Genomic DNA, 13,555 nt, shown 5'->3' on the forward strand with positions numbered 1-13,555 from the left:
AAGCCCTTGAACCAATTCTTCAGGAAGCCACCAAATAAGTCAAAATGCACAACCATAATGCTTTGAGAAAAAGGTCTATATTGCTTCCTCTAACAGCAAAAAGTTGCACCAGAACATGAGTCACCGACCCCTCGACCACCACTAAGCCATAAAACGGGGGAACAGTTGTGGCAAACTGAGGTAAGGCCTTGAAAACAAGCAATCTTATTATGAATTGGAGTAACGTAATATATACCTGAAAAGTTCTTTGAGCTATTGGTATGCCTAAGTGGGAAGTAATTTTACTTTCCTAAATAAGTAACAATAGAAGATTGGTACTGAATATGTAACACTCTAATCTCAGTAGTAACTATCTACTTATGCACTTAACAATTGAAAAGTAGAACTTTTACTATATTAGAGTATTTGCTAGGAAGCTAAATTCTATCACTCCAAAATGAAAAATTATAAATTTGTTTTCCCTAGATGCTTTCCTATAAAAATCAATTCTTTCACTGATAATTTATATGGGAATTTTTTGGGTTAAAAAAAACACTGTGTAACTTTGAACAAGTCATTAAACCTCCCAGACCAAGCACTTTCCTCTATAGTGTTGCTATTCAAAGTTTGGTCTACAAACCAACAGAACTGGCTTCACTTGAGAACTTGTTAGAGATGCAGAATATCAAGCCTACTATACCCTGGTATAGGATACTGCTCTACCCCAGACCTACTGACTCAGAATCTTCATTGTAACAAGATCACCTAGGAATGATACACAAAAATTAAGTCTGAGAGGTACAACTCTATGAATAGGGTATGGGGAGAGTAAGTAAATGATCTTAAGGACCCTTATAACTGATTCTTCAAAAAAAAAATCAGATCTGACAACATTGGAGCCTGTATTATCTTGTGGTGACCATCAGCTACAGCTGAGTAGCAGCTACCCCATTAGATGGGACATGAACTCTCTTTGGCCTCCTAGTCCTCATCTAGCCTCCTTCGTGTATTTATGTTAACTGCTTGGCCCCTGTTCAGCCTCTAATCTAAATCAGATTCCAACCAGAATTGAGGGAGTCCCTTTCTAAATGAGGGGTACCTTTAGAGGTAAAAATTCATTATCTGTATGTGTCTTCAGGTGAAAGAAAAAAAATGTTAATTTACCTTGATGGGAAGTAGTGAGGTCCAGGTAGAAAGTAAGGGTGATGAAAAGAAAATCGTGGTGGTGTCCCAAACAACGTGGCTGGATGGCCAAGGGGAGGAGCTTGGTAGACATGTGAGTGTGGAATAGGAGGAGCCTGGGGGATTGGCGCACTTCTGGGACAAGTGGAAACGCTGGGATACTCCTTGGGAGGTTGGATGGTTGAGGTCGCAAATCTGGCATGGGCAGTACTTGCACTAGTTGGAATCCTGTTGGTGTTCTCCAGAGAGACAGGAGTAGGTCTCTTCATGGAGCGACTGGCTCCGGAGTGCAGCCGATGAGTGTCTGTTTGGGAGGGCCCAGCAAAGCGCTGGGGTGGGAGTGCTGGACGGAGGGGCAGACTTGGAGCCTGGATGCCCACCTGGGCAGTACTGGAGACGCTGGGCTGGAAAAGTGAGATGGGGCTTGGGCGCTGGACTGCAGGTGTGGGCAGTTGGATGGCAGGTGGGGCATCACCTTCAGAAATAAAAACAGCATAGGTCTGACATTAATTGAGTTGCTCCATGTTTTTCTTTATCCAGAATTTAATAAACTGTACAACCAGAAGTCCTCACTAACCATCTCACCTAATAACATTACCACATCACACCACTCTATTTCCTTTACAGAATTTGAACAAATTGAAATAATTCTGTTTACCTATTTTATATTTTTTTGTCTCTCTTTCCCATCTAGATTCTAAGTGCCATGAGAGGAGAGACCTGTTCTGTTTTGCTCCCTGCTGTATATCCAGGGCTCAAAAGTCTGTATGGCCTTCAACAAATATTTCTGAATGGATAAGTAAATGACTAAAGTTGAAAGATGAAAACATACAAATGCTAATGTGTATATATAAATGTTTCTTTAAAAAAGTAATATGAAACTACTGACAGTGGTTACTTCTAAGGAACAATCATCTGGGAGAAGGGACAGGACAACGGGCAGCTAGACTTTTATTATATATCTGTTGGTACTGTTTGAATTTTCTATTGCGTAAATATATTAACCTTACTTTGAATATTGAGATTTCAGGGTAGTATATGGGTCATTTTTCTACTCTTTCATATACTTCCCTATATTAAATTGACATTAGAATGACATTTAATTTTTTAATTGAAAAAATAAACAATCAGTAAAATTATTTTGCTTCATTGCATTCAATGTCAATGCTATTACAAAAGGAAATTCCCAGGTGAGAAGAGGACTTGCCATAGGTCAACAATTTGTGACAGATATGAAAACAGTATTTTGCAGCAAGGCATAACATATATGGCAGAATTTTATAGGTAGGTGAAACAATCATGTTCTTGAACAAGAGAGGACTACTAATTGAGTTACCAAGTTATTCAAATAGCACATTTAGCCTAAACTTAATTAAACGTTTCCAAAGAAATATAGAGGGAAGCCACAGCAATAGAGTCATGATCTGGTTTATTCCAGTGCATTAGATCTCCAGTGCAGTCCAAGAACAGACTCTATGATTAGAAATATGTCTCTGCAAGAGGTTGAAAGAAATGTAGATCTTTTCTTAGTGTTGCCCAGGGAAGGCCTTTCCTTCCTTCTTTCTCTCCAGGAAAGGAATATAATGCTCCTCTTAAACCTGCAAGTAGGGAATTAAGGGCTCTATCTATCTGTTTCAAAAATGGCCCCTGACCCAGTCAAGCACAGACAACACAGGGTCAGGGTGTGAGTGAAGCTGTCCTGACTCATAGTTGTTAAGGTTATGTGCCCCCCGACCCCGGTGAGGCACTGGCCTTAGACCTTTCCTGATTGATCAAGCATAAAATAATTTCCCTCTTCCATGTTCCCTTAGAACATGTAAGTCTATAACTTATCACAAAATATTATAAATCTCTGTTACTTGCTTCTCTGTCACCCCTACCCACAATCACAAAACCGGAAGCTTGAGAGCAGGAGCACTTTCATTCATACCTGCATCCCAGGTTTTGGCATGGAACTTGGCTAATAATAGTTAAGAAAGCTATAACTAGATGGGGGGAAAGAAACCCTAACAAATAAATCTATACCTGATAGCACTTCTACCACCGATCTGATATAAGGAGAACTCCCTTATCTAAACAACAATGAAGCCAGAATGACTTGTAATTGAATTATCACTGTACTCAAGACATCTGCTCCTAAAAGCTAGACCTCTGACCCAGGTTTCTCCTCCCTATAGCTAGTACAAGAAGCTCTTAGTCCTCAGTAAAGAAGTATGATCTTCCTAGGCAAAGTAAAGTTATATAGACCAACTGGTATTATTTTAGTTACTGAAGAAAGAAGTAACTCATTTTTTAGCTGACATGAAATGTTCTTTTTTACCAAAGATATTTCTATAAAAAAGCAGTACCAGGCATGAGATGATAAATCATGCATCCTTTAACTCAATATTCACCAAGTAACCAACATATGTCAGGCACTGTTTTGGTCTGAGGTTAAAAATAAAATAGATGCATAGAGAGTTATATAGAAGTATAAGGAAGATGTCCTAAATGTTGAAATTCTGGTTGCTAAGCAGGAAGTTAAAGTCTGCAACATCCAGTCATCTCCATAAACTGTCAGTGAAGAGAGAAGACTTGTGGGAAGGGCAGAGCTCTAATGTATCAAACTTTGGATAAGGGATTGAAAAGACTAGCCAGTCATCCGTTTTCTCTTCTTCTAGCACATAGTTAAATTACCTTTCCCAGCCTCCCTGGCAGTCAGAGGAGTTGCCATGTGGCCAAGAGCTACCTAATGGATGGTAGAAGAGATGTGCATGGCCCCTGAGAACCTTTCAGGCATTATCTTCCATGCTCTTTCCTATTCTGTAGATAAATGCACACTAGTCCAGTGGCCTTGGATGCCACATATTAAAGATGGCAGTGCCACAGCATAGAAGTAGTTTGTGCCCAGGAGTCACTCCTTCAAAGACATCTGTACACTGACTAGAAATACCTATTTTAGACTTTAAATGGATAAAAATAAACAATAATTCTCTTTAAACCATTATGTTTAGGTGCTTATAAAGCAGCTAGCATTATCTAATCATTACATGAAATAAAGAGCAGAATTCTAGATCTATGATATAATATGATAGGAACAAAAGAAGTTATTAATTTTTGATACTCCCCCACCATCTCTCCAAAAGGGAAAGAATCCACTGCCTGTACTGACTGGACAGAGGGTGCACTGAGGCTTTTGTTGTGTGACTGGGATAAATAGTGAAGGAATGAATAATGGCAGAAACTGAGAACAGACCAAATTTCTCTACAAGAAAAAGTTATATGGAGGTAGTATGGAGAGAAGGACCAGCATGTTGCTGAACAATGAGAAAAAGAGGCAGAGAGAGAAGGAGAGGGGAGAGAAATGGAGTAACAGGCAGAGACACAGAGACAGAGATGGGAAATGGAGAATTGGGATAAACACTGAACTGATTAAGAAAAAAAAAAAAGTGGGACTTTGTAAAGAGACAATGGTAACGAGGAGCCCCAAGATGACTTACAGTATGTTGAACCATGTGATTCTTCCTTCCCTGCCCCCATCAAGAAAACCTACAATAAAGAACTACATCACTTTTCAAAGAATTTCTGAGTCAGATTTGTGTTTCTCATGGACATGATACTTTGCTGGAATGGATCTTAAGGCAAAGAGAAGACCAGATTTTTTTTGGATTATAACTGTATCAGAATAATGGAGGTTTTTTGGTTTGTTTCAGTTAAATAACTGAAAAGGCACCATATATCTACTACCAAACAACTAAAATAGTAGTAAACTTTTTAAATTTAAAGTTTAGAGAAAATGTATAAATTCAGAAGAGTGAAAGATGTCAACAGACAATATAATAAGGCAAACCAATTTTGGGCTTTAGAAATAAAATGTAGAGAACAAAACAATTCACCAGAAAATTCATATATGTATAAAGTGACATTTAAAAGCCAGCCTAAAATAAATATAACTTCCACCAGAGTTCTAGAAGACTTTAAAATAAACAAATTTGATATTTAATATAAAATGAGAATGCTGGCATAACCAGCATCAAAGACATTTGATAAAAGAAAGATATCTAAAAAGAATTCTGGATTATCATGCTGTAATCATTTTTGGAAATGAGAAATAGAAGAGCTTGGGATATGGCATTAAATATGAAAGACACAGTGGACACAATGCATCGGTCATAGAAATAATAACAGATAAGGTGCTATAGATGCCATCAAAGAAATAGTAAAATTACTTGTATTGTTATCTAGTCTTTCTACAACTACCCTATAAGCTCTTCAATAGGAGACTATCAAGATACCTTTGTATTCTATCTCCTATATTTAGTACTTAATAAACATTATGTAATGGGGGATAGGTAGGTAGGCATGCAAATATAACAGTAGAATATACTACAGACTGAGAAAACATCTGAGATGGAAATATTCACCAAAACAAGGGAGAATACCAAATTACATTGCTAGATTTCAAATAGATTAACTTAATGAGATAAAAATATACTAAGATGCATGCATCTTATGTATTATAGTACATAACACATAATTGCTTATTAGAACAAACAGGTTTAGTAGAATACACAGTAAAATGAGATAACCTTGATTGAGAACCAAATAATGGATAAAGACTAATACAAAGTGCATGAATTCTGTATATGAAATATACAGGCAGTAGTGATCATGACATACTTATATTAAGATCTTAACAACAAGAAAAGACAAAAAAGTCCACCCTGGGGTTATTAGATTTTTGGAAATACAGATGTCAGCTAGGGGGAAATAAAGCTAATAGGGATAACTAAAATTAAGAGTTCATTAAAAAATGAAGGCTATTTTATATGATAATGCTAAAAACCCAGAAGAAAAAATTGTGCCTCAAATAAATCAGAAAGTTGTTAATGGTTAACTGAGCAAATCAGAGAGAACCCATCAAAAAGGAAAGACATCTTTTAAAGATGAAAAGCTTTTCCAAATGTGTAAAATAAGAAGTCCAAGTGTGTACGTGCAAATAAAAATTAGGCAGTCCAAAGGAAAATTGAAGGAGTCACATCCGAGGGACCTCAAAGTCAATGCTAAGTGACTCTATCACAGAAAGAAGAAACCCAGTGGAATCAATGGAATAGTGATTACAGTATAAAAGGCAACTGAAAGAAGAACAGAGAGAACAGAAAGACTCAATAAACCCCTTCTGACACAAAAGACTGTAAGATGTCTGAACTCCAATTCATTTTCATAGCAGATATGTTAAGAATATATACACTACTGTGGTATAATGGCAAGTTCACAGAGTGTTCTAATCCAGATTGACAAAATTAATAGAAGTAGATCTTAAGTGAATGCCACCTAACATCTGTAGAGAAACTCCAAGTCAGAACTGGGAAAATATTAGCTGAAGTAAATACAAATGGTCTCATAAGGCATTTAACTGTGGATAGAAGCAAATAAAAGAGAGGTCTTAGAAAAAGGAATAAAAGAGAAAACATACAGATTATGAAAGTAGAAATCATAAATAACATAGCAGACAAAACAAAGTAAGTTACGAAAAGCATAATTAAGCCTAGGTTGAAATACAGAATTAAAGGAGATACTGCCAAATAGTGAAGTATGGAAGTGCTTGACTGTGCTGGAAGAGAATAGGGCAATAGAATGAGCTTTCTGCATCTTTCTCTTGAGACTAGACATCTTGACTACGGCTTTGTTGCTGTCAATTGCTATAATGATGCACAGAGAAAAAAAACATTGAAAATGTGTAATATTCTAAGAAGTCAATTTTTAAGATATCTAAACCTCTCAGCACATAGGGGTGGCTTTATTACCAAAAGGATCTGAGCAGGTGGAAACTGGAAAGAGCAGTAGTTTTAGACCAAGTAATAGTAGGTAGTGAATGTATAAAGCTCTGCCTAAGAGATGGTTAAAATAGATTCTGGAAGAACAAACCCATGATGGGAGAGCCCTACAACAAGTTCTTAAGATACTAGTTTTTCAACTTTAGGTTATTAAAAGGAACAGACAGGAATGTTATAAAGAACTGATAATAGAGGAGAAATTTAGGTAAATTTAAGTAAAGACAATATAGAGAACCAAATATTTGGTTACTTCCACTGCTTGTCTAGAGCAGCAAGAGAATGGTCTTAACAGATCAGTCATCCTTGCTAAATTCCAGAACAGGATGCTCTGTACACCATTAGCAAGGCATTCTTTTATGCTAATAGTAAAAAGATACTCCTATTTCCTTTTGAATTACCTCATCATTTCCTGCATTATCTGCCTAATCTATGGGCTTATCCAATTTAGTTAAATAGTCTGAGGTTTTACACACAGAACATTTGCTACTCTGGGCAAACCCAAATGCTTTCATATCTACTGAAATTTTTCTTTCTCCAATTTCATGTTTTTACTTTCCTCTTGATTTTTTCTCTTAATACTATTGTTCTAAAAATTCTTAAGTTAACAGAAACAAAATTTCAACTTAAGGTAAAAATTTCACACAACTATTAAAAATTCATAATCTACTGGGACGCCTGGGTGGCTCAGTGGTTTGAAGCCTCTGCCTTCGGCTCGTGTCATGATCCCAGGTCCTGGGATCGAGCCCTACATCGGGCTCTCTGCTCAGCGGGGAGCCTGCTTCCCTTCCTCTCTGCCTGCCTCTCTGCTTACTTGTGATCTCTGTCTGTCAAATAAATAAATAAAATCTTTAAAAAAATTCATAATCTATAATAAACTCACCAACTGGATGAGTGATGGTGTTCTGTAGGCTGGGAATTACCACAGAGTAGGTAGGTGAGCGATAAGGATATATTGTTGTAGGATTTGTAGAGATGATATTCTGTGTGGTACCAGAAAATACATTGGAAACACTTAGAGGGAAGCGTTTTCGCTTCCCTGGACGAGGTTGATAAACCCAACCTATAGAAGAAGATAAGCAATTTTTAATTGGAACATAAGGACCCTATTTAGCCTTTAAATAGTTCTTTTCACACAAAAAAACTTCTTAAAAAATTATTGTCTAAAGTAAAATGTCTTTTCCAACTTTATTATGTAATTTTTGTGCATTTTAATGTCTATATAGTTCCCAACTAGTGGTCAATATTGTAAGCCATAATTCAAAGGAAGAGTGAGATCAAATGTTTTATACCCAAAGACACATATTGAATCCACAGTAAAATCGACATTAAAGACACTGAGTTTGAATCCCAAAGCTTTTCCTTTACCTATGAAATAATGCCCCTGTAAGATATTCATTTCCTCCTGTTCCCTCACTTTCTATGAGATATAATTGTCTCTATCTTACAATGGAATGGTCATTAATGACCAGTCACTATTTTTATACCTAGCTTAGGAAGAGTCACTCTCCTAAACTTGGCAGTCTCAAGTCCACAAACAACCCAATTTCCTTCCAAAGTCAGAAGAGTGGAGTTTAACAGTTTGCAGCCATTGTATAACCAGAATAACTGGTTCTCTGTAACTGTTGACTCTGACACCCAAAACCTTTCTTCTCATATTTTAGAAAAAAATAATTATTTTCTCATCATGCATGATCATGTTGGCCATACACTTTGCCTTTACCCAAGCTTAATCGAAATGCCCTCGTGGCTGGGGAGTAAATCAGAAATTGTTTCAAACTACATCATGATGAGGATAAATTTGGCAATTAGAAGACATAACTGTGTTCTGATAACCATATAACATCAAAATGGAGCATGGTGCCAATCCCTGCATTCTCATTGTCTTTAAGTGTATGATGCGTATTTGTTTCTGTTGCTATGATTTTAACTCTTCATTTTCTAGTATATTTGCAAAATTGTAGACTTACATTCTGGAGTTTAACTTCATTAAATTCATATCTGTATATTTAATCAAAACCACAGTAAAATGGGTGCCTGTTTGGCTCAGTGGGTTAAAGCCTCTGCCTTCGGCTCAGGTCATGATCCCAGGGTCCTGAGATCAAGCCCCACTTCGGGCTCTCTGCTCAGCAGGGATCCTGCTTCCCCGCCACCCGCTCGCCTGCCTCTCTGCCTACTTGTGCTCTCTGTCAGGTAGATAAATAAAATCTTAAAAAAAAAAAACACAGCAAAATTATGTCCCCCAGTTTGTTATTAGTTGGCAAAATATGAGACCAGATATTCCTCTACTTGCTTCTATTTAAGAGAATGTATGCCCTGTGTCAATTCCATCATTACTATACTATTAGCCTTTATTCTTTTTATTTTACATATCAGATTAGAAAAAATATGCATTTTTGTCTAATCTTTACCTAAATCAATTTAAAAGAAATTAGAAAGAAGTTTCATTTGATTACCAGGAAATTCCTCTCTGTGCTTTTCTTTAATCTTTTGTGCTTCATCATAATAGGGTTTCTTTTGTTCTTCACTAAGTTTGTTCCACTCTAACCCGAGCTGGACACTGATTTCTGCATTGTTGGCTGCTGGGTTAGCTTTAGCTAGTGCTGGCCGGTGAATCCTTGCCCAAACCATAAATGCATTCATGGGTCGCTTCACATGACCATTTCTGTCCTTACTGAAGGGAGTATCTGGTATTCCTACATGACAAAAATTAAAAGACTGAATTAATGTGCCATACACACAGATGCAAACACAATGTTAAAATGAAGTGCACCTTCATCTATATTTATTTTTAACTGGAGGAAATACAAAGAACTGCCAGTATTCCAGAATGCCTCATAACCCCTGAACTCAGCATTCTAAACTGTAGCTTAGAATGACTCTTCTTTTCCTCAAAAAAATAATATTGTTGAAGATATTGTAGGAGTGATAATGTTGAAGACACCGTAAACTGTTGGCTTATTACTTCCTTGGGCTTTGGTAATATCTCTACCAATAGTTAACATTTAGTTTCTTTCCCATTCAAAATCTTCTATTACTGGGGAACAGGAACTAGGACTTACTCATAACTATAATCTTGGCACCAGCTCGGTGCTCCCTAAATGTTTAAAGGAACTCATTTACATGCCCCTGTAGTGTCCGTTAAGTAAAAATATTTGTAATATACTATATTCTATTTCATTATGAAGGTGAAGCTCTTGCCAGAGTGGGTGATTGACACTAATCCTATGACCTGGGAGAAAAAATAAAAGAAAAATAATAAAAGTGACTTTTAGAGAGTCATAGAACCAGTTGAAATTACAATAAAGGAAGGTGGCTAAATTCACATCTCTCACCTAATTCATCAAAAACAACTGTCTATAAACTTCTTATATTGTCTCTCCTTTAGTTACTTATTATACAAAATTTTTTAAGATGCACAAAGGATTAAATATTATAAATAAATCTTTCCCTTTCTCTCCTTTAGAAAATGAAGCTTATAAAAGAAAGAGGGTGACATGGAAAGGATCAGTAAGGAAAACAAGAAAACAGCAAATATAAAGTGAATAAAAATATGAACTGATGGTATGACTTTCCATGATATTCATTGGCATAAAATTATCTGAATTAATTTTCTAACTATATATTTGTAAATAAGGAGTAGTGACAAAATATCTATTTGTAGTTGTTACTGCTAACTATAGTCATTTTTGAAAACAATTTCTAGTTTATTCTATCTTCATTTTCTGTATTTCTCTACATTCTTAGCTTTTAGAATACTAAAGTATTACATTAATCATGTACTTAGAAAAATGGTTACTATTCATTTTTAAAGAAGACAAATCACCTCCAAATTCAGTATAAACTTTCCTATTTGAGTATAAACATTTTTTTCATTAAACACTATTTGAAATTTTCTTCTTGGGGTGCCTGGGGGGCTCAGACTATTAAGCATCTGCCTTTGGCTTAGATCAGGATCCCAGGGTCCTGGGATGGACCCTCAGGTCCTGCTTCCAGCTCAGTGGGAAGTCAGCTCTCCCTCTCCCTTTGCCCCTCCCCTTGTGCTTTCTCTCTCACTCACTCACTCACTCTCTCAAATAAAATGTTTTTAAAAAATAAAATTTTCTTCCTGATACACGTAAAAATATTGAACTACTACAATACAACAAAGTGTAGCATAGAAACTGAGGGCTGAAATAACGGTGTTTATAGTGAGAATATTCCTATTTTGTGTATAAACATTAGTCACCTCTAAATCTCATCATTCACTGGGCCTTAAAATAGATTTTTAGAAAAATGTTTGGGAATCTTGGAACATCTTAGTGTATTTTACTGGTATGTGTACAAGTCAATTGGAAGTGATACCTGTGCGGACTTTGCCCTGTAATGAATCAGTTCCATGATTTTATTTTTCTAGTTTAGGCTTCTGAACTGCTGACATGTCAGCTATGGGGCAACATAGATGAAGTTTGAAAACCAGATTCCCCTGCCGTCTAATACCTGCATCTGAGGGAAGCACGGTGAGCGGGACATCTTTGGTTTCAATTTTTACAGAAGGCTCCAGTAAGGATTGCATTTTAATAGGCACTGGTGTCAAGGGGACCTTGGTCAACCGTATCAGCTCCGAAGGCGGAGGTCCCTGAAATTGGATCCGGGCCCCAGGGGGGACCGTGTGGAGAGTCAAAGGGATCCTGAGGTCTTGCTGGTGTGGCCCAAAGGCACTGGATGGCTGAGCTAGGATGACTTCTTTGTTGCCGTGGACCAGGCCATTGGACGCGGGCTCCGTGGCCAGCCTGCAGTCCTCGCGGAGTCTCTCGGGCTCCTCTGTTTTGATGACTCCTTCTCTGATGGTAGCCAGGTTTTTGCCTTCCCCGCCTTTCACCACGTCCCTCATGACCTCCTCCGCCTCCAGCTTGCCCTTCTTCTCGTCCCCTCCGTGGCAGTCGAGAGCTGGCCCCAGGCCTTCTACCTTGGCCGCCCTGGAGGACCTAGGGCCTGCCTCCACAGGCCTTCGCGTCCCCGCCGACGGATCCAAGTCGGCCCCCTGCTCCTGCTTCTCAGCCTTGACGTGCAGCGCCCGGGACTGCACCGGGTGCAACTCCGGTCGGCAGGGGGCGCCGTCGGACGCGGGCGGAGGCGGTGGCAACAGCAGCAGCTCGGGCCTCAGCTGCAGCCGCCGTGCTTGCGCCGGTGAGGCGACGACGCCTTCGTCCCGGGCCTGAGCCAGCGGTGGCCCTGGCGGCAGCAGCAACACCTGCTCCGGCTTCACCTGCAGCAGCCGCCGCGCCGCGGGCTGTACACCCGACGCCTGGGCCTCCCCGCACGACGAGGCCACGGTCGCAATGGCGGCCGCGCACGGGGTGGGCGGCGACGGGGGAAGCTCCGCGGCCGCAGCCCTAAAGGAGGTGCCCTCAACCGGCAGCTGTGGGGGAGCAGGGCGGAGCGGGCGCGGCGGGGTCGCCCGCGGCAGTTGGCGCGGCTGAGGTTGCGGCTCCGGCCTGGCTCTCTCCATGGGGGGAGGGGGACACCCGGCCTGGTCCCGGCCCGGATTGTGAGCTCAGCCGTTTGTTGGCGACCTTCCCCCTACCCCTTTCGGTTAAGACTCTTCCAAGGTCCTTGCTACCCAGAACCCTACGCGGTTCAAAAAGCGGCCCTCCGTCTTGGCCTCGCCCAATCACAAGCGTCCCGATACCCCCGGCCCTCCAATCACAGGCGCATTCTGCGGCCCTTCCGGCCCTTGGCTCTCTCCTCGTGCTGGGCCCTCGAATCACCCGTGATGGCCTGGGCTGTCGCACGTGCTGCCCATTTTCCCCCTCTGACTTTGCCTCTCTTCCCGAGTTCTCATCCGGCCGTTGTCCTTAGTTACCCCTCCCCCGCCGGGAGAGCCCGACAATGGTGTTGCCCAGGAGACGGTGCGGTTCCACGCCACTGACCTCGGGAGGATAAAGTCCAGTGAGTCCCGTACGCGGCGTGGGGAACCTGGCCTTGTATGTGCGATTTGCTCTGCCGAGTACACCGAAGGCGCCGGGCATCACTGGGGGCCTTTGGATCCATACCAAGGGGAAGAAAGGGGAGGCTTTGCAACTCCCCCTTTTGCACAATAACTGTACTATTAAACTTTGAATTAATCATAAGGTTCTTTGGGCCCTACTTGCAGAAACACGTGCCAAATCCGTCTCCTAAAAAATCCTAATGGCCTTCCACCGCCATTACTCTGTTCCAAGCTTCCATAATCTTTCGCCTGGATATTGCCATGGCTGTGTGAATACTCTCCGTTTTCACCCTTGTTCCACTATGTTCCAGCTGCCCGAGATCTTTTTTAAAGTGCAAATATAGTTCTGTTCTGTCACACCTCGCGCTCCTAAATATTCCCATGGCTCCCCACTGACCGCATGATAATGGTCTAATATACTTGCAAAGCATATAAAGCCCCAAAAGGCTATGGCTTTGTGGACTCCAGCCACCCTGGCCTCTCATCATTCTACCGAAAGGGGCTTTGAACGCTGTTCCCCTCTTGTGTCTCCTTGCCTCCTGCTGCGCGTTTTTAAAATCGCAGTCCAAATGTCACTTTCTCAGAGAATTCTTATTATCTGATTCTGAAA

The 13,555-nt window shown here is 40.1% G+C and overlaps 1 protein-coding gene across 2 annotated transcripts in view; it reads right to left on the reverse strand.

Moving 5' to 3' along the window:
* The window catches only part of SOX30 (SRY-box transcription factor 30), a 31,445-nt gene extending 18,602 nt beyond the window's left edge, over positions 1-12,843 (reverse strand). The window contains exons 1-4 of one of the 2 annotated variants that reach the window (XM_032851671.1): positions 11,454-12,839; positions 9,431-9,670; positions 7,858-8,037; positions 1,144-1,636 (exon numbers count right to left, since the gene is read on the reverse strand). In XM_032851671.1, coding sequence (XP_032707562.1) covers positions 1,144-1,636; positions 7,858-8,037; positions 9,431-9,670; positions 11,454-12,465 — 1,925 coding nt within the window. In that variant the 5' untranslated portion in view covers positions 12,466-12,839. Of the gene's footprint in view, positions 1-1,143; positions 1,637-7,857; positions 8,038-9,430; positions 9,671-11,453 lie in introns of both variants that reach the window. The other variant, XM_032851672.1, reaches the window with a different exon arrangement.
* Positions 12,844-13,555: the final 712 nt, after the last annotated feature.

This window comes from Lontra canadensis, unplaced genomic scaffold (genome assembly GCF_010015895.1).
Source record: "Lontra canadensis isolate GAN:19392208 unplaced genomic scaffold, GSC_riverotter_1.0 scaffold5, whole genome shotgun sequence".
Lineage (NCBI taxonomy): Eukaryota > Metazoa > Chordata > Mammalia > Carnivora > Mustelidae > Lontra > Lontra canadensis.